The sequence below is a fragment of the Pinus tabuliformis genome, chromosome 4_1 (assembly GCF_031772625.1).
Source record: "Pinus tabuliformis cultivar Carrire ecotype Pingquan chromosome 4_1, CPIR1, whole genome shotgun sequence".
Lineage (NCBI taxonomy): Eukaryota > Viridiplantae > Streptophyta > Pinopsida > Pinales > Pinaceae > Pinus > Pinus tabuliformis.
The window spans coordinates 439,871,365-439,893,025 of record NC_142303.1 but is presented as its reverse complement, the minus strand read 5'-3'; the positions used below and the strand labels follow the sequence as shown (position 1 = coordinate 439,893,025).

Below are 21,661 nucleotides of genomic sequence, written 5' to 3'. Positions count from 1 at the left end.
AGACAAGAAAATAATTCTGTCCAAAAATTTCCAGTGAAAATGGGATCTCTGTCACTTACAATAATCTTTGGGTTTCCATGTAGCTTTTGAATTGTTTCCATAAATGCAGTAGAAACTGTACTGGCTTTAAATGGATGTGATAATGCACAAAAGTGTGCATACTTGGTAAGTCTGTCAACTACCACCATGATGACACTCTTTCCCTCAGACTTGGGTAAACCTGTGATAAAATCCATTGAAACCTCCTCCCAACGTTGGCTTGGAATGGATAAAGGTTGTAATAGACCCGGTGTCTTAATTGTTTCAACTTTATTTTGTTGGCAAACCAAACATTCCGCCACAAACTTTTGAATATCTGATTTAAGGCCATCCCAAAAAAATTCCTTCTTAACCCTGTGGTAAGTTTTTAAAAATCCTGAGTGCCCTCCTAAGGGAGAAGTGTGCAATTCCATAAGAATCTTTTGTTTTAGCTGGGAATTCTTACAGAGGTATAAGCGATCTTTGTACCATAACGAATCATTTTTACAGCTAAATGTATCAGACGTACTGGAATCTTGTTGTAGCTTTTGAATAAGTGCCCACACTTCTTCATCATTCTTCCATTCCTCCCTTGCTTCGTTTATCCAATCTGGTTGGATAATAGAAATGGCGCACAACAATGCTTCCACATCCTCATCCTTTCTTGAGAGTGCATCTGCCACCACATTTTGCTTCCCTTTTTTGTAGATGATTTCAAAGTCATAACCCAACATCTTTGTGACCCACTTTTGTTGCTCTTCAGAGGATAATCTTTGTTCTAAAAAGTATTTAAGGCTATCATGATCCGTTTTTACCTTGAAGTGTCTTCCCATTAGGTAGGGTCGCCATTTCTTAAGTGCATGGAGTATTGCCAACATTTCCTTCTCATAAATAGCTTTGCTTAAAAACTTTCCCTTGATTGGACGACTTTCAAAAGCAATGGGTCTTTCATCTTGCATTAGAACAACACCAATTCCATTTCCTGAAGCATCACATTCCACAATAAAGGTTTTTGTGAAGTCCGGTGTAGCTAAGACCGGTGCTTGGCACATTGCCTCTTTAAGATGTTCAAAGGCCTTTGTTGCTTCCGGAGTCCATGAAAATGCATCTTTCTTCAATAATGTTGTTAGAGGTGCTGCTATTCTCCCATAATTCTTAACAAACTTGCGATAATACCCTGTCAACCCAAGAAATCCTCGCAGATGCTTTATGGATGTGGGGATTTTCCATTCCTTAATGGCTTTAATTTTGCTAGGGTCTACCTTAACTCCTTCATGAGATACAATATGACCCAAATATTCCACCTCCTGGACTCCAAAGAAACATTTGGATCTTTTTGCATATAATTGTTTCTCCTCCAATAGTTGTAGCACCCTGTCAACATGTTCAACATGATCCTTCCAAGACTTGCTGTAGATTAGTATATCATCAAAAAATACTAACACAAATTTTCTAAGGAATGGTTTGAAAATTGAATTCATCAAACCTTGAAATGTTGAAGGTGCATTGGTAAGGCCAAAAGGCATGACCAAAAATTCATAATGACCCTCATGAGTTCTAAATGTCGTTTTCGGAATGTCTTCAATCTTCATTCTGATTTGATGATATCCTGAACGAAGATCCAACTTGGTGAAGTAAATTGATCCATGCAATTCATCCAGTAATTCATCAATGACAGGAATGGGGAACTTATCTTTAATAGTGAGCTTGTTGAGCTCCCTATAATCCGGACACATGCGCCATGATCCATCCTTCTTGTGCACCAATACTACTGGAGCAGAGAAAGAACTTTGACTTGGTTGAATTATACCAGCCTCTAGCATTTCTGCAACCATACGTTCAATTTCACTTTTTTGGACATAGGGATATCTGTACGGCCTGATGTTTGGAGGAACACTTCCTGGAATCAGATGAATAGCATGATCATGATCACGCATAGGTGGGAGACCTTTGGGAGTCTCAAATACCTTGGAATGATTGTCCAGGACTTTTTGGAGATCTGGAGAAATAGATGATTCCGATGTGGAAACATCTAGCGAACATAATTGTGCAATTACACCTCTTTGCTCCTTTTTTAGAAGCTTTGTCATACCATTAGAGCTGATTATCTTTCCTGGTTTCCCTGCAATACCCCTTAATTCAACTTCCTTTCCTTCCGAAGAAAATTTGATGAAAAGTTCTTGAAAATTAAAAGCTATTGTACCCAAGGATTGTAGCCATTGGACTCCTAGTACAACATCAGCACCTCCCATTGGAATGGAAAGCATTGGGCTAGTCAATACATATTCTCCCATGGATAGCTTGATATTATGGCACTTCCAGAGCAATTTATTGTTCCTCCATTTGCAATCATCACTTGACACTCTGGTGCTGGATATAGGAAGCAATTCAATTCTTTTGCTACCCTACAATGAATAAAATTGTGGGTGCTTCCTGAATCAATCAACACTATTACCTTTTTCTTCTTGATTTGTCCTTCTATCTTGATGGTTTGAGGAGTGGTAATTCCCGCCAATGCATTACAAGATATGGTCGGATTTATTTTTTCTTCATCTAGGCTTTGTTCCTGGAGTATATCTTCTTCTTTTGACCTTTCTTGCTCCTTTTCTTCTTCCTCTTCACAATCTATGTAGAATAATTTCTTCTCAGCACACTTATGACCTTTAGTGTATTTGCTATCACAACTGTAACAAAGCCCTTTTGCTCTTTTTTCTTCCAATTGTTGTGGTGTCAACCTTATAGGTTGTGGAAGACTAGGGGCAACAACACTTCCGTCTTTATAGTTGTGAGTGGTATGCTTCCTGGTTGCCATAATTTTGCTTTCCATTTTTCTTGCTAACCTGAATGCCTTCTCTAATGAATCAGGTTCCCAAAGGCGAACATCATGTTGGATATTATCCTTTAAAGACCCTATGAACACATCAATCCTATGCTCCTCTGGAATATCTTTTACCCTTATGTTCAATTTTTGGAACTCCTCAATGTGCTCCATTACTGAACCCTTTTGTTTGAGACTTATCAATTGGCTAAAAAAAGTGTTGCTTTTTGTATCTTCATAATGTGCTATCAATTCTTCTGTAAAAATTTCCCAAGTGATAAATTGTTTACGAGAGCAAAGCCATTGATACCATACAAACTGATTTGGTTCCAAATATACAGTTGCCATACGTACCTTTTGTGTGTTTTGCACATTATTGAGATCGAAGAACTGCTCCATCTGTAATATCCATGTGGTGGGATCCTTGCCATCAAACTTCCTCATATTGATTTTTGGAATATGGTGGGTCTTAGATCCAACATTAGAGTCTATGGAATCATGATTAACATTTCTTTTGTTCACATCATGAGTTTCCTTTACAACCTTTTCACCATTAGTAAGTATTTCTTGTAGAAAATTTGTCAAATCTGTCTTCAAATCTGCCATGTCTCTCTTCAAATCTGTCTTCGAATCATCCATCTTAGCTTCCATGCCCTTTATCTTAGATTCCACGCCATTTATCTTAGATTCCACGCCATTTATCTTACCTTCTGTTAGCTTTTGTGAGCGTGACATTTGTTGCACTTGTTCTTGTAATTTTGATATATCATGTAGCATTTCTTCCTCTTCTTCATGAGTCATGCTAGAGCTTTCAGGTTCCTTACTAGGTGTTTGCATTTTCTTTCCTCGGGGCATCAGTTACCGATAATAATTCTTTACTAAGCCCTTTGAATTCCGTTAAACCAAGCTTACACAAAAATTTAAAAAAAACTACACACATTTTTTCACTTTATAGAAGCCTGATATTGAATCTGATGTATCTCTGTAATTTCAGATCATCTAGTTCTAAAATTACGACCTGTAGTAGTCTTCTGCGTCCTCTTTCCAATGCCACAACTCTGACCCAAATTGGATTCTCCAATGAAGAGTTATGTGAAATCTCCCACAGTGACTTGCTTTTAGACTAGTTCAGTAGAGCAAACTTGTACGACGTGCCACACATCACTATTTCAACCTTTGGATCTGAAACACGCATACAAGAAACTATATTCCGTCCTCTTTCTGTACCTTCTTACGAAAGTTCAATCCAATCCACAGAGAGAAAGTTATGATGATTTCCCCAGGTCACCTGTTTTGAATGCAATTTAGGAGTCTGCAAAAATACCAACTTCCTCAAATCATATCTCCGCAAATATCGCGCAAAAAGCTCTGAAATCAAGACCCAAGGTTTAGCACGATTTCTTCTCAAATGGGCTTTTTTTGCGACTTCTGAAACGTCACAGAAAAAACGTTATATCGAAAATTCCACGATGACCTGTTTGGAGCAGCGAAACCCTAGAATCCAAAGCTCTGATACCAAATGTTATGAAACCAGCTCAAGAAAAGATAGATCAACGCCTTAGAATTCAGCCTCTTCGAGGGGGCAACCTCCTTTACATTACATAAATGAACAATTCTTGGATAATACAAATGACAAAACCTCCTTTCTATATATAGGAGTCTAAGGATTCACAATATAATCCAGCCGACCTAACAATAATAATATAAAGCCACAAAAATAACAATAGAGGGATTCTATGGGCACAGAAATAACAACAAGGGGGTAATAGGGGCACAACAATATAAATAAGGGGTATAACTACAATGGTAATGGGGTAATCACTAGTATTATAGGGACCCACCATTTTCTTTTAGCAATGAAAATCCTAGCTACTAAGGAAAGAAGAGTAGAATTCTTTCAACATAGAGCAGAGAGAACACACTAAATGCACTTTTCCTAAATCAATTTCCGCATGTAGTCTAAATGCAAATGCACATGCATGTATTTGGTTTTCAGTTTCCTTAATGTGAGAATGGCACAAACAAAACTAAGTACAGATCTGAACTACTTTTCCTCAAAGCGACACTTTAGCAATTTCTTTTCAAAAAAGAAAAGGAAGACTAAGACGACACTTTCACTTTCTAATGGAAAACTGCTTTCGACACTTCAAATAATTGATAATTCAAATCAAATACAATGGAAAATGTACAATCGACTATCTAAAAGAGGAATACTTTGCGACACTCTTTTTCTTGACTGAAAACGACAGTTGCAACACTTTTGAATCAAAAGACGACAATTCGATCAAGCTACTATTTGTAAAGGAGGATTGTAAATGATGAAAAATACGTTAAAAAAATTTACAATTCCCTACCAATGGAGGCTGAATAATGTAAAGGAAGAAGGTTTCAACAGTGATATACTGATCATAGACAACAAAACTACTGAATAGAGCTAAAAACAATGAAGAAAAAACAAAAATATGGAGGCAGAAACAGTCTCATTCAATCATCTCACCTGTCCTTAAGGGAAACAAGGATGCATCTCACCTGCAGTACGCGGGAGGTGCGATGCATCTAGATTGCCAATGAGAGACAATACGATGGTCCAGGGACGAGACTGAGCTTGGTTTTCACTCACAGTTTGCAGCTAAGTTCAGGGATTTAGGCTGAGCTTATGATAGACAATAAACACAAAGTATAGGGCTGATCTAATGAGGTTATTGAGCTACCACCAGGGCTCTTAGGATGTGTGCAAGTCAGATGTTCAGTTCATAAACTAACCTGGAGATTGACTGAAGCAGCGTTGATCTACTTTGCTGTTGCATAGCAAAAGCAGTTCGAAGGCTGGATGGCTTAACTTCAGGCTTCGTCTATAGTTTATAAAGCAAACAACAATAATATACAAACAAACTATTCGGTCCCCAGTGGAGTCGACATTTTGTTTCTGAGGAAACTAGTGTCTATTCAGATCTGCTAGTCCCACTAAGACGGGTAGCTATCTTAGAAACAAACAATTCAAAGTAATTTGTGTTTTCCTTTATGAGAGATAGATGAGAGAGAAGCAGAGAGCACCAACCTCAGTCTTTCACTTGGCTCCTTGCTTGTTTCCTCTCTCCTTTGATAGAGCTTTCGCCACTCCTTTCTCACTTGTCCCGCTTCAAAGAACACCTGTAGAGTCAAAGCAGTGAAATACCATCAAAGCATAGAGATCTATAACCATAAACAATGTAGAATCAGATGTACATTAACTATACAAATGCATACACAAATACAAGATTCAGAAATATACAAGTATATGGAGGAAAACTCAAATAGCTTTATTGATAGAAGTAGTAGAAGAGAGGATTACAACCCAGTTGTCTGATCCAGCGCCATCCTCCCAGCATGAAAGCCCTCTTCACCTCATGAAAAGCTAGATCACCCAACAATACAATGCTTCACAGAGAAACCAACAACACTTCCTTACAAAATACAAAATTCCAGCCTCTGGATCTCTAGGATGAGGGATCCATATATAGATATTTGCATGGGGGTGATTCAGCTTCTAGGATTTTGATTAGTGTCATTTCACTGATAGCTCTTGGTTCCACTTGGAGATTTCATGATCTCTTACTCATCCCTGGGCGAATTCAGAGAGGCAAGTGTCATATGAGCAATTTCTAGAAGATTCTCTGGGTTTCCACCTAGCAAACTGCCTCTGCCATTTGTCTACTCTCACTCATCGCACCCTATAGAAGGGATTTTCAGTATGCATCGCACCCTTTGTGTGTAGCAGTTGAGATGCATCACACCCTTAGCATGGAGCAGTCTGTATGGTCCAGTTTTGACCAGTTCTAAGAAGTTTTTCAAGGAGAACTTCTGGGAAATGATGTAATCAGTTGACCTTGATCCTTTAGGGTATGAAACAACACTTCTAGGGGTTTAGAAGCCCTTGGTTTATGGACATATGTGATTGGGGTTGTAGTGCCCAAATATGTCTATAACAGACTTCCTTCTTGCCTTTTTGGTGGATTGCTCAAAAGAGTCTTTTTCAGAAGAGCCAGGGCTATCTATCATCTTTTTCTTTTTTATCATTTCTGCATAAGAGAGTGGGGATATGGCGCCTGCTGGAGAGCCATGGGTTTCCTACGGGGTTGCGTCTACACAAGGGATTTATGAGGTGGCTACTGTAGTTTGTTCTTGAGATCCTGAGTTTATTTCTGTGTCGGATATCTGCTTAATATACTTTTGCACCTCTCCCTCTTCAACTTCTGGTTGGTTTTGATCTTCTTGAGGGTTTAGAAAAGAAAAAGGATTTGTTGAAAGGGTGGCATTTTTTGTGGCTTGAACTTCAGGTAGTCTCTTCCTGCAAGAGGGTCCTCTGCTCTCTGCATTCCCTCCTTTCCCTTTCGCTCTGTTGGTCTGCTTGGATATGCTTACTTTTTAGTCTTGTGTCCAATGTTCGCCCTTCTTTTTTTTAGGTTCTTCCTCAGTTTTCTTGTTGCAGTTTCAAGCGAAATGGCCATAGTCATGGCAGTCTCAGCACTTGAAGGGGAGCTATTCATAATCAAGTTCCTCTATGTGAGACCAGCTGGCTACGGTTAGCTTGATCCCCTCAGGAAACCCTATCTCCAGGTCGACTTTAACACATATTTTGGCACTCGAATATTGTTCTCTCCTTTTAGCCCTATCAATGTATTTGCCTAGTTTGTTCCTGATGGTTTCCATAGATTCCAGGTTCCAGCAATGAAGAGGGAGGTGGGGTAACCCTACCGAGACAGGAACGGCTGAAGGAATATCCTGGTAAGGATCAAAGTCTAACATCCATTTATTCAGATAGAGCCCTTGGGGGCCCATGAAATATGGACCGTTTCGGAAAATAAGGTCTCGATATTCTGCTGGATCGAAGACAAAAACGTATTAGCCTCTGCCTACTAGGTGATTTTGGATTCCTTCAGGGGCAAGAGGCCTCCAGTTTCGCTGGACCCATCCATCAATAGCTTTGGGAGAGGGCCAGAGGCCTGTAAATTGACCAATGAGCCCGCGTTCTGCTAGGTTCAGCGCAGTTCGGCATGGGCATTCCATAAGCAGTTCAACAGAGGGGATGGATTTAGCTTTCTTTACAAACTTCTGTTGATTCGGGTTTGCTTTCCTCTTGCCACAGGAGGCTACCAGATGTTTGAAGGCATCGATCTCACGAGGGAGGGGAGGACTAGGGTCCCCTCCGGCATCCATTTGAGTAGAACTCGAATTTTTACCAGTTGGATCGTTTTAGGGTTTACCAACCAGCTAAGGCTCAATCAAAATTATAATAAAGTAATGCAACTTACCCCATTTCACTTTTTTTAACTATAAACAAATATTTTAATAATAATATAAATTAAAATAATAATAAATTTTCAAAATGAATAAATACCATAATAATAAATTTTAAGCATCAATATATTTATAAAATACAAAATCATATTTAATATAAATAATAGTTACATAAAAAATACCCCATATAATAATAAAATTAGTTAATATTTATTTATATTGAATCAATATTAAAATTTTAATATAAAATTTAAAATTGCAAATTCACATTCAATTCAATTTATTATAAACAATAAAACTAATTTAAATTAAAAAATATTTTTAAACTAATAATATAATTATTATATTAAACATTTAGTTTTTATATATATATTTTTATCTTTCCTGATTTTTAGAATAAAAATATCTAAAAGATAAACCATAATATTTATATAACATTATAAATAAAACAAAATTCTCAACATTCTTAATAAGAATGCAAATTAAAATTTTAAATATATTAAAATTTATATAAAGTTTTAAATTTAAATAATATTTCAAAAATATTTTTTATTTAAATTAAAATATAATCTTAAATGTTTAAATAATTTTGAAATTAATAAGAAATACGTTAAAATAAAATATTTATAATATAAAAAATATGAAATATTTATGTATTATGCATTGAACAAAACATATTTCATTAGTTTATGGAATATTCTAATACAAATTAATGGTGATATATGATATACTTTTGAGGTGTAGTTTCATTGGTTAGTATGTGATGTAGTCTTGGCTAGTTTAGGTTCAAACCTCATGGGAAGAATGAGGATGAAAACTACTTTGGGTGAATTAAACTTCTGAAGAGACATCCCATTGTGGGTGACAATTAACATTTTTCCATAAAAAAATTAATAAAAAACTATATTTATTTTTAAAATTTCTAAAAAAAAATGAAATAAAAACACGCAATTTTTTATAGCATTATTTTCAAAACATTAATATAATTCAAAGTCAGTGAAAAACATTAGAAACTAACAAAATGTATATGAAAAAATTCAGAATTATACTGGGCCCATACACATATGATAAAAGGTTAATTTAAAAACTTCACATAAAAGACTTAGGATACATATTAAATATTGCATTGCATGCACAATATAGAAGCTCAAATGGCCTTGATAATGATTAGCAATAAATAATGGTTATCAAACTCTGGCCATAAATCATAAAAAACTTCAAAATATAAAAAAATATTGGTTTAACCTTTAAAATAAACTTTAAAGGTATCTAATAATATCTCTTCATTACTCAAATAATTTTAAAAGAGACATTTATAAGAGACTATTCTTTTTATTATTTATTTGAAGATAAGTTTTTTTAATAATTTTCATTGGTACTCATGTTTTCTTATAATTAAAATTGCTTTTCCAAGAGATCTTTTAAAATCCACTAGCTACTTCAAAAGAAAATGTTATTGAATACATTGAAAATATGTAGATAGACTAAATGTGACTATTCAAAAGAGTACCTACTACAACACAACATAACCACACCAACCTTATCTCAAATCACACCAACATTATCTCAACTTTGGGACATTTAAATGCACCTTCTTGAAATGGTCAAGAAAATTGATGTTTCCACATTTGTTGGCAGTTGCTTCTATGGAATATTTGGTTTAGTGAAATGGTCAAGAAAATTGATGTTTCCACATTTGTTGGCCATTTCTTCCATGGAAAATTTGGTTTAGTGAAATGGTAAAAATTTTGGTGTTACCACATTCGTTGGCCATTTCTTTCCTGCTAAATTTGGTTGATAACTGAGACTATATGATACAATCAAGAAGTTTAGAGATTCAACCCACAAATTAAAATCTATACAATTACTCTATGGGCAATGTTTATCGAGATTGGTAAAATTGTTAAAGTAATATGAGAAAAGGTGGAACCATAAGAACCAAGATAATGAACAATAACCTTTCTTGATGAGATCCTATTCCAAAACCCTTGAAATAGCTTAGTTACTAACACGTTCAAGAATTACACTCCATTCTCAACATTTAGATACAATTTTATACTAAGATAATTGCCTACTCTTTGCAGTAATGAAACTTGCATGTAATTTTTTTTAAAACATAAATTTTTTAGATAAATTATAAAAAGAAAATTTTAATTACCCTCACATAAATCAATCATTCCACAATGGATAGTAATTAAATTGAAAAAAATGAAACTCTACACTTTCCCTACACCGAGTCGCTTCGTGGAGGTGCAAAGGTTGGCTCATGCTTATGCTAGATTCGGAGCATTTCAATTTTTTTTAAAGGGGTAGGAGGCAACTACATTGTGGTCCACATAAAACTTTTGAATTTGAAAATGAAATGTTGGTAGATGACCATATCTTATGTTTCTGGATGACCATTTGTCATGGATGTCCTTGATTTCAATCAACCATCCGACTGAAAGAGTCTTAATGACTCTACAGTGGATAGCGTCGTGCCTGCTACCTTCGGCAAGGGCTAACCAGCCATATATAGAGTCATAAATGCCCTTGCCAGCTATGTATGGGCAGCACGTCAGGCAGGATGGCATAGGATGCATACATGACTCCGGCCGGCGACCTCGCGTTTCCGGTGACATACGCGGGACCCACCACACGACCCAAAACTCAAAACTCAATAACATAATTCCCGTAACTCATTTCGCGCGCCACCGAAACTCTGCAACCACAACCACCGTGCTCTGCAACCCAGTGCCCGCCGGACTGAAGCGCTGCAACCCGCAATCCCTCTGCTCTGCAACCCGCAACCCGCCGGACTGAAGCGCTGCAACCTCCTGGTATATACCTGCACCGTCTCTGCAAATGATCTGTCGTGGTTTTAAACATTCATCTTGTTTTAAATCTGTTTTAAAGACTTATTTAGGCAATCTTGCCAGCATTCAAAATTCAACAGATACACCCATCCTATTATGGCGGCTGCTGCTTTGCCCTCTTAAAAACCAAGGATAATATTTTGACCGGCAAGGAAACAGGAAATCATTTTGGTATTTTAAACTTTGTGTACAATCTACATTTCGGGCATATTGAAATAGAAAACAGTAAACAGGAAAACTACTGGGTATTTTTAAACTTGTATACCATCCATGATATTAAACTCAGGAATCTTGGAAACTTGTAAGAGATCCATCTTATGGACTTGTACCAGATCCATAATATGACAGCCAGGCATCTTATAAGCTTTTATCAAAACTCTTCCAAGGGAGACAATGTTCTTTCCCCCTGCCTCTAAAGGATACTTCATCTTTAAAAGCCAGGCCAGGCATGGATTTCAAAGCACTGGAGAGATCAAGACAATATATCCAACTTTGCTGGATATTGGACCCTTGACTTGAATCCCCATATCAAAATCCAGATTGCCCCAGTGTATATCAGCCCCATAGTTTTCTAGTACAAATCCACTCTCAAAGACAGTGGAAACAAGAAGCACAAATCCACTCTCAAAGAAATTGGAAACGAGATAGGCCATTGTCCTCTAGTATGAATGCACTCTCGCCATTTTGTTGAAAAAAACCTGAATTTTCTTTCGCGTAGAAATAATTTAATGCATAGAAATGATCTGAATTTGTGTAGAAATCACGTATAGAAATATGATCTGAAAAGGGGCCTTTTGAAAGCATGCAACTCTCATATGGAGGGCTAGATCCATCTTCAAGCCCGAGAAAGAGTATGATTGCCTCGTAGTTTTATCAGTTGCGTTGCATGTTCTGGTGTATCTTGCAAGTATTGTTTTGACTATTAACAGAACTCTTGATTTTGAAGATGAATCTTGATGTAGATTTGAAACATCAGACTTATAAAAAGATGTATAAAGATGCCTTAATAAAAATAATAAATCCCGGTGTGGATTAGAACTATAAAGATGTTTTTACTAAAATGTCTTATCTTTACGAAGATGTTGTATGAAAATAATAAATCTTGATGTGGAACATGGACCTGTAAAGATGTCTTATGTGAATTATCATAAGTTTTGGAAAATATTTATTTATAAAAGTTATCATTATTATTATTATCTAATTTTAATTTAAGGTCACTGCTAAGTCATATATCACATTGGTGTATGCGATTTTTGTTTGTGAGAGAAGAAATCCATTTTTACTCAGTGATTTGACTACTAAATCTATTAGGACATACATATTTTTAGAATCTCATACATTAAACCATATGAACCTCAAATATGTTTATAATTCCTGAAATTGTTTGTCTTTCTAATTTTTGGAACTGGTTTATCTCCACCTAATTCAATTCACAATTTCCATTAAAAAAAAAACAAAAAGAGAAAAAAGTGATTGTAATGTAATGTTTCAATACTGTTGCATACACTGCACATCAGAAATCTAATATTGCTGGGCATTTATTAGGTCAAAACTGCACAACATAAATCTAATATTGCAGGGCATTTATTAGGTCGTTTTGAAATATCACTGTGACTCTCAGATCTCTTGGATCAGGAAGAATACCAGAGCTAACTGATGAGTTAAGGAGAATCCAAAACCATGGCTAACATCCAAAGTCAGGGAGACAAACACTCTTTAGACTGCATCACATTTCATGCAAAAATTAGTTATTCTACCGAAGGATAAACCAAACAAAATTAACCTGAAGAGCTGTCAAGCCAAATTGTGGTAGAGGACTCATCCTCTGACACTTGCTGATGCTGAGGATGTGCATCCTCTAAGTCTTATCACTGATATTTGATTTTCTGTTATTTTTCAAGGATGTGCATTCAGACTTGAGGTAGCATAAAAATAATCAATTTCAATCAGGATATTTTGTCATGTTAAAGTATTCTAACATGAATCTATTTTGTTGTTGTCACTATGCAGTGCTTCTAAGCCCACGGAATGGTGGAAAAGTGGACACTGTGCATTGAAGTATCATGCCGCCCCAATCCAAGTCCAGCATCTTTAAAAATTGTCCTTCACAATGGGGCAAAAAATCATGTGATTTATAGAATATGGGAAGTGTAGGGAAAGACAACCAATAACGAAGCATACTACATTACACTTGTTGCAGGTTTAAAAGAGGCAAAACACAATGGGGTGAATAACATAACAGTGCTGACAAACTCAGAATTAATCTGTAATCACATGGAAGGCATCTACAATGTTCGTGCAGACAATTTGAAGCCCCTCTACAGAGAGGCAAAAATCTGGAGTGCTCGATTTAATTCTTTTTCGATAAAGCACGTTGCGGAGATCCATAAAATCTCTACTGATCTAATGGTTGGAGCAATCTCAAGTGTAGATGCAGGTGCCAGAGATGATTCAGGATCATCGTTCATTCCACTGGCAAACATTGATCAGCATCAATATAGGTCTCGAATATGTGTATACACCATGGTTGTCATTTTTATTGGGATTCTCATACCGTGGTTCTTTCAGTAAAGTACTCGTTAATGTACTTTTTTTTGGTTTTGTAATATCATTCACCTTGGATGTCCAATCATGTTATAACTGAATTCATGTGTCCAATTATGTATATTATATTTGATGTGAATTAATTATTCTTAACCTACTGGTGATTCTGAAGGCCATCCACAAGTTGGCAAATGTGTGGATCATTGCTTTCAGTGCATATGAATATGTGAATGTTTGATTGGTTTTAATTATGTCCATTTAATATTTTTCAAACTTGACTAGACTACTATTGGACATGGAATTATAACTCCTCAGCTTAATAATATGTATGCACAATCTTCTTCAAGCATCATTCATGATTGCCTATTAATACTTGGAGGGTACCAAAGGCTCATAGTTACCTTGTTATCTACACCTGTTAATTCCATCCACATACTTGCAGCTGCTCCATAAAACAACACAACTATCTGCACAAGCAATCTGATTTCCTTCATTTGAAGCATTTTTGTTGAGTAGGGTTTGCAACACACAAGCAATTCTAGGTAATGTATCCTTTCTTTTCCTTGCTTTCCATACTACGTGCACTCACCACATATTTATTTCCTTCAACTTGTTGCTTGACACGAAGTTGGAATCCTTAACACCTACATATAAACTTAGAATGGTGATCACTTGGAACATGTAAGTATTAATTCTCTTTTTGTTTCTTTAAAGACAATTGTTTTATAGCCAGGTTCAAGCATGTTTGCAAACCTCTGGTCGTCTGATGATAACCATTCTTCGACATTTGGGTGAGACAACCGTCACAACTGAACTTTAGTAACATTCATGTTAGACCTCTTATTTCTTGTAGGTTAATCAACCTCCATGCATAATTACGCTACTCTCAGTGCATGGATGCCCACATTATCATGGAATAGCATTAATGATCCACAACTTCGTTAGAATAAATTTCTGCAAGAATACATTTCATACATAGAGACTACTCACTCAGCTCAAAGAGTCCACTTATTTCCTTTCAACATGTCAATTTACTTGTTTTTCCTAGAAGTGGGGAAACAGCAACCAAATGGTAATAGTTTGTTTACCTTCAATGGCAATCTTCCCTGATCTTGCTGGTTCTTCATGAAATGTTTTCCAAAGGGGTAAGACTACACACTCAAAAGAAGCATGAAAATGCATCATAAATTTGTATGTGTCATATAATAAGAAAATACATGATAACCTGTGAAAAGGCTCATGCTCAAGTGAGATAAACAATGGATCGGATTAGCTATTGATGAGGCCAAAACATACAAATTGTCAACTCTTAAATCAGAATTCTAATCTAGGTAAGAAAGAACAGAAAAGGCTTCCTTCTCTGTCCAAACACAGAGTCATGTCTTGTGCAGAGGCCCCACAATCTACTCTATTACCCCATGTGTCTTCCTTTTGGTAGGGTGGTTACACCTAGGGGTTATAGTAGTAGCAACCGGAATCAACCCCATGTCATGCGAGTATGAGCCCAACCCAGTTATCAATTCCTCTAGTAAAAAACATAATAAAATATTGTCAATAACATAATAAAGGGAAGAGCCTATGGAGAAGGAGAACCCAATGTTGAATAAGAGGCATGCAGAGAAAATGAACAGGGATTATGCAGAGATGAGGGAGCACCACATGCGGGATAATAAGAATTTTTATAGTGATAATGATGATATAATGGTGAGGAGGAGGAGGCCATTTGTGACACATTTTACAGGGTGCCAGCCCTGCAGTGGAGACCACAATAAGATTTATAAAGGGGAGAATTGTTGGAAGGGGATGGAGAGGGCCTTGAATTTTGCAGATGATCAGGTGCTCAAAAACTATGGCTTCAGACATGATAATCTCCAGTCTTCCCATGTAAATCCTATTCAATCATTTTATTTCCCATCTTGAATGGCCCAAAATCTGTCATTTTTTCTGCTTTATTTGTTCAGTTGTGTAGACAATATGATAGTCCCCATTATTTTGTAGGTAATGAATACTACTTTATTATTTAAGGAATGATGCACACCAATGAAATATATGATTGTATGCACTGATTTAGCTAAGGTCAAGGTTGCTTTTCTCTTTGGAGAATTGTCTTTTCCCTTTTGCCCCCCTGTGCTGGTTATGCTTACTTTGATGAGTGTATGGCCTAATTCAATTCATATTTGCCCCCCTGTGCTGGTTATGTTTACTTTGACGTTACTTCGATGGATGTATGGCATAATTCAATTATTATGGATGACTTTCTAACAGTCAGGCTGTATAAGTTCGTTATACAGACATTTTCAACCTGTTCAACATGGCAGTGAGTTTGTGACTCTGTTATACAGACATATTTTAACTTGCTAGACTGGCTTCACAATCACACTAATAAATGTATGAGTTTGTTGTACAGATTGTATGAGTTTGTTGTACAGATATTTTCGGTCGTAGTAGTGTAATTATTCTATTTTTTTGGATATATATATGATCAAAATCAGTAAGTCACGATGGAAATCAATGAATATAAGATAAAAATAGATAAATAAATGAAGAATTCAACAATTCCTTTGGAACTTGTTAGCCTTCTGAATACTAGATTTGTCAGAAATACTGGACAATTTATGATTTTTTCAGAAATACTTGCATGTAGTTTATGATTTGTCAGAGCTGGTAGGTATTTTATAAATTGTTTATTATAAAGGAAAATGTACAGATGCCAAATTTATTATCTATTTTTTTTTCATGTTTTTGACAATAATCTGGTTGTAACCAACTTCTAAACATTGACAATAAATCTCACAGATGTGAATTTTCATCAAGAAACAACTCCAAGCACAAAGACTTAAAAACTACATTTAATTGAATTCCCATCCTCTCTACATTGTTTCGTTTCTTTACTGCCTGTTAATTCCAAGATATAGAAATGATAGTTCATGAGAGTTGAACAACAGTAACAACAATAGCATTGGCTATACTGGTGATTTAAATGGACTCTTAATAAACGTTTCACAAATGGAGAAAGTGCTATACTAGATTTGCACTTTTGACGTTGGTAGTCAAAGTAATGTAATTGCTGCACTATAGGAGTAAATTGGCTATGAAAGTTATATACCAGTATTTTAACAGAGAATAGGGAATCGAAGAAACCACTAACAGAACCTAAAGAGGGAACTGAAAAACCAGTCTGCAAAATTAGCATAGTGGTTGGGTTTTAAAACCTTGTTTCAAAATGGAAAAGAGGGGCAAGGGTAATTGAGTTGAAGGGCCTGGAGATATATATTAAAAAGGCACACGGATGGGGGCACTAAAATTTCAACCTGCGAACAATATCTTTTCATTCAGTTAACAAGTAAACAAATCATTAAAAAGTCATGTGCCCTGTGATGTTGTCGTAACTTGTAAAACTGTCCTTCAATATATGTGCTATATCAATATATGAGAACAGGGTATAGTCCTGGTTGATATATATATATAATGTTCTGGCCAAACTGAAAAGGAAAAATATTCACACAAACAAGATTGTAAGTGAAATAAGCCGTTAAGAAATCATATATGTAGCTGAATAAATTCGGTTGTAAGTAATATTGAATCAAATTTACAAGAGGGGTGAGTGTTAGCTCTGCAGCTAATGTCCAATTGCCCTTTTATCATACATTTGTCACAAAGTTGTGCAGTAAACATACTACTACAACAGGGACAGCAAGCTGCTCCTGCCTTAGTAGAAGTCTACTTATCATCAAAGATGTAAAATGTTTCTCAAGTACTGATCTATTATGAATCCCGGATCACCACCAGCAATGTTCTGAAATGAATCTCTGTAGATGTATCAAGCTTCATCAATCAAATGGATGCTGCCACCATTGGAGCAAAGTGCTGGAAGATGATTGATTTTCAAGCTGAGCTGCAGAGGCTGCAGTGCCCAACCATTCATCTAGTTCACCTCTTGGCTGCAGCTCTTCCCAACTGGCAGTTTGCAAGCTGGCAATGCATTTTTCTTCTCTGAATGGAATCTCCTTGATGGAGTCTAAGTTTGACAGAGGTTTATCTGAAGTTGGTGAGTTACCTCTTGAAGATCTCACAACAACTCGCTTATCATGAGGAATTGCAGACCAATTAGGCCAGTCAGCAACATCTCCAGATTTACAACCTGCAGCCAGTGCCATCACTCTCTCCAGATTTAATTGGAGCAGTGGTAACCACTGTTTAATTGAAATTATATGTTCACCGAATCAGGTAATTCCTTTCCCACCAACCAATGTAACTTTGCTCCATTGCAGTGATTATCAATCCACACTTCTTAAAGGCAAATGGTGCAAGTGCAGACAGCAAGTTAGCATAAAGCATTGCCAACAAATTTCACCAACCACTAAGAAGTTCAAGTTATTCAAAACTGTCCCAAGAGATTCACACATAATTTCTCACTGAATCAGGTTCTAAAAGGAATTATGTTCCCTGTCAACCTTTTAAATTCGCAAGATTTTCGAAACTGCTCTGTAATTTTCTGAATTGCTTTGCTTTGTATACCGCTTGAATATCCATCCACGTTCATCAGATACTCACCAGAAGAATATCCATCCTCGGCCTTGGAAATGACACACACATCTGCAAAGACATCAGATATATTCAACAATTATTTACCTGCTCCAAAAAATATAGAAATTTCTTTAGATAAATGAAAAACTCGACTGACTGAAGCCTCCATTTTTCTATAAATTACGCAGGCTAGCATAATGACGAATCAAAGCAGGAGTGTTAATAGTAATAAATGTTATGGGTGGTGTATTTGAGTGTATCTATGTATCATTTCAGTGCAGAAGAGAGCAGGTAAAAGATGGATATCAAACTTAAATGGCTGTTGGAATGAGTAGATTTTATGTTATGCTCAGTTTGGAACTTGAATGCCTCAGATTAGAAGATCCAGGACATCCTTTAGATTTTAGTTTCTAAGAGGGTCTATCACCATGCAAATAATAATAATATAAACTAGAAACTGTGTAATCAATGGTTTTCCATCCCATGCATTAATCTCTGAATGTGTCACTAGCAAAAAACATTGATTGCATCCAATGGACATTTTTGTCCTAATAGCTGAAGAGATGAAAACAACCTTGAATGAATAGCATAACCAGAGTTTTTTAGAACGTGGTTAGACCTTCAAAGGGCTAACCAGAAGAATATTTGCTGAGATTATGAAATTTGTAAATATAATGTTAACACTGAACAGCAGACCTAGCTTATGTGAACTAGAAACTGGTACATGTACAGCTCTTTTACAACATAATGGGTCCTTTCTTAGGAAACCCCATCTCTGTAGTCTGTTTAAACCTTGGAAATGTACAGAGATTGAAAATGGAGATACATGCTTATAACCAGAAAATCAATGAACCTGGTGATAAATGCTCAATAAATCAAAGCTGGAGGGCCAAATCAGGCTGTGAATCAACCAGCATTCCAGAAGACTGCCTAACTGGAGACCTTGGAGACTGTTTTTCTACATTCAAATCTGGTGGAATCGAATTTGAAAATTCAGATGTCTGTTGAGAAGGCTGTTTTGAAGGTAAAGACTTCCATAGTTGTTTTTGAGATTGGGATGTATCAGCTCCCATTGGTATCTGCCTGCAATTAAAAGGACTCTGTGTGGTTGAATTTGGCAATTCTAACATTGAGTTTACACCTCCCTGAGAAGTGGCATGAGATGACAGATTCTGAGGATGCTTCCAGCTCAGCTGTGAACGCATATACAGAGGCATGTCCATGGGTGCCTGTTGTTGAATAAATTGTTTTGTATCACCAGGGGGCTGGAGGCAAGGTGCCTTGGTTATCCCTTATCCTGTGGCAATATTTTGTTTTCTATAGCATGATAGTTGTAAGAACACTTCATGACATGACACAGTGATTGTTCTTCAAAAATGTTTTAAAATAACTTCTTCAACTAATAAATTTCCTTTTTTCTCTTTCCAGTCATGAGTCTACTTTGATTTGCTAATGACTACATTTAAAGATTGATTTTCTGATGAAATATATTTGTTTGGAGGCTGAACTTCCTATATTTTGTGATTTTTGAAATGGCTTTTGCCCTTTAAAATCTCCCCCCTTTTCTCAATGCATTGATTTGCTGATGAGGATGCTTGTTTGTTAAGCTGAACTTTCTTGTATTTTTATGCTTTTTGACATGGCTTTTACTACTAAATTTCTTCGATAAAATGTATAGTTAGTAAGTCTTGTGTAGTTAATGGATTCGTTGGAGTAAATCTTATTTGTATTCCAGAAATTAAGTTAGTTAGAAATGAACGGTAGTGATGAACCATTATGTGGTTGGGTAAGAAAATATAGTCTGACATAACTGCAAACACATAATAAAATTTTCTTGTTCCTGTGTTTCTTGCTTCTTATTTTGAATGTCTATTTCTATTTGTATGTGAATTTGCTATTTTATTGCTCCTGTTTTCTTGCTTCTTATCCTTCATGTCTAGATTATTTCTATTTGTATGTGCATTTGTTTTGGGCTGTGAATGGCAACAGGATTATTCATCTACTGCCTGTAGAATACCCTTTGCTTTTTCCTTTTGTCCGTTCAATCCGATCTAAAATGCTGGGGCTTATTGATTCCTTCTGTGCAGATGCAAGAGGTTCCATGCAATGGGTTCCCACCAGTTTGTTTTACGAAAAGCCTCCACCTCGGCGTTCTCTGTAAAGGCATCTAGCTGGTGCGATGGAGCTCATCGCTTCATAAAGAAATGCGCAGATTCTGGAAATGTGGAGGCTTGTTACACCCTCGGGATGGTAAGCTGAGCTTTTTCCTCTTTTTTGGCTTTAAATTTTTGGTAACAGCTGCCACCTCAATGTTTAGCAAGCCCTTTTGTCGGACAAGTTTTTAAAAATTATTTGGGCTTCTTGCAGATTCGATTCTACTGTCTGCAAAACAGGGGGCGCGGGGCGTCTCTGATGGCGAAGGCTGCGATTTCATCTCACGCCCCTGCATTATATTCTCTGGCCATAATACAATGTGTGGCAGCGGAGGCGGCAAGAAGGGTAGTGCAGGGTTTTAGCGGCAGGAAGGCTTGTGGATTTGAGTCACAAGCTCATGGAAAGGTTCAAGACTTTTTTCTCTGGGCAAAGAGATAGAACCAAAAAACAACAGTCTTTAAAACAGCAGATCAGCAGTCTTTAAAACAGATGGAAAGGTTCAAGACTTTTTTCTCTGGGCAAAGAGATATAACCAAAAAACAACAGCCTTTAAAACAGCAGATCAGCAGTCTTTAAAACAGATTTAAAAAAAAATGAATGTTTAAAACCACGACAGATCATTTGCAGAGACGGTGCAGGAATATACCAGGAGGTTGCAGCGCTTCAGTCCTGCGGGTTGCGGGTTGCAGAGCAGAGGGATTGCGGGTTGCAGCGCTTCAGTCCGTCGGGCACTGGGTTGCAGAGCACGGTGGTTGTGGTTGCAGAGTTTCGGTGGCGCGCGAAATGAGTTACGGGAATTATGTTATTGAGTTTTGAGTTTTGGGTCGTGTGGTGGGTCCCGCGTATGTCACCGGAAACGCGAGGTCGCCGGCCGGAGTCATGTATGCATCCTATGCCATCCTGCCTGACGTGCTGCCCATACATAGCTGGCAAGGGCATTTATGACTCTATATATGGCTGGTTAGCCCTTGCCGCTACCTTCTCGTTCGCGTACCACGTGAAAGTTACGGGCACGGTTTCCGGCGGTGAAAGTTTCCGACCACAAACAATTTCAAACGTCCGTCTATGTAAACGGAGGCCGAGAGGTGGGCCGGAGCGGGCCACCTAAGCAGATGCCAAAAAACCCTATAACATTGTAGGCAACTCCTATTTCTTACCTCATAGAAAAGTTAATGCAGTCTGACATGCAGCTAAAGTGCCAAAGTCAACTTTGAGGGAAATATAAATGCAAAAAAACTGCTATTCCCCTAGCATGTCAGACTGCATTAACTAACATTATATATATTAGTTGTCCCGTTCATGACGGTCGTGAGTTCCCTGGTGGCGTCATTAAAAATTCTTTTGACCAAGACCATGGTCTGCTGGGTAACAGTAGTACGATGACGGCATTATTTGGTTGTTTGAATATGTGTATTTAGGAGAATTTCATGCCCTTTAGAAGATGGTTGGCGGTGTCAGTATGGCCGTA

At 36.9% G+C, this 21,661-nt stretch overlaps 1 protein-coding gene and 2 long non-coding RNA genes across 3 annotated transcripts; 2 read left to right on the top strand and 1 right to left on the bottom strand.

The window, feature by feature from the left end:
- The first annotated feature begins 10,606 nt into the window (after positions 1-10,606).
- On the top strand, positions 10,607-13,658 carry LOC149176216 (uncharacterized). The gene is made up of 2 exons (XR_016258621.1): positions 10,607-10,932; positions 12,979-13,658. It is a non-coding gene; the product is annotated as an uncharacterized LOC149176216 (long non-coding RNA).
- Positions 13,659-17,366: 3,708 nt separating this feature from the next.
- LOC149176214 (uncharacterized) lies at positions 17,367-21,161 on the bottom strand. Its single transcript, XR_016258059.1, has 2 exons — positions 20,840-21,161; positions 17,367-18,108 (listed from the first exon to the last, which is right to left on the bottom strand). It is a non-coding gene; the product is annotated as an uncharacterized LOC149176214 (long non-coding RNA).
- On the top strand, positions 18,199-20,831 carry LOC149176215 (F-box protein At1g67340-like). The gene is made up of 2 exons (XM_089419904.1): positions 18,199-20,289; positions 20,407-20,831. Exons 1-2 carry the CDS (start codon positions 20,146-20,148, stop codon positions 20,629-20,631), a joined length of 369 nt encoding a protein of 122 aa, XP_089276030.1. The 5' UTR covers positions 18,199-20,145; the 3' UTR covers positions 20,632-20,831.
- Positions 21,162-21,661: the final 500 nt, after the last annotated feature.

What these genes read in the sequence shown, in the direction of transcription:
- LOC149176215 (XM_089419904.1), top strand. Translation starts at nt 20,146, where the DNA reads ATGGGTTCCCACCAGTTTGTTTTACGAAAAGCCTCCACCTCGGCGTTC. An exon ending in CTTGTTACACCCTCGGGATG is followed by an intron (nt 20,290 to 20,406) that starts GTAAGCTGAGCT and finishes GGCTTCTTGCAG; the next exon opens with ATTCGATTCTACTGTCTGCA.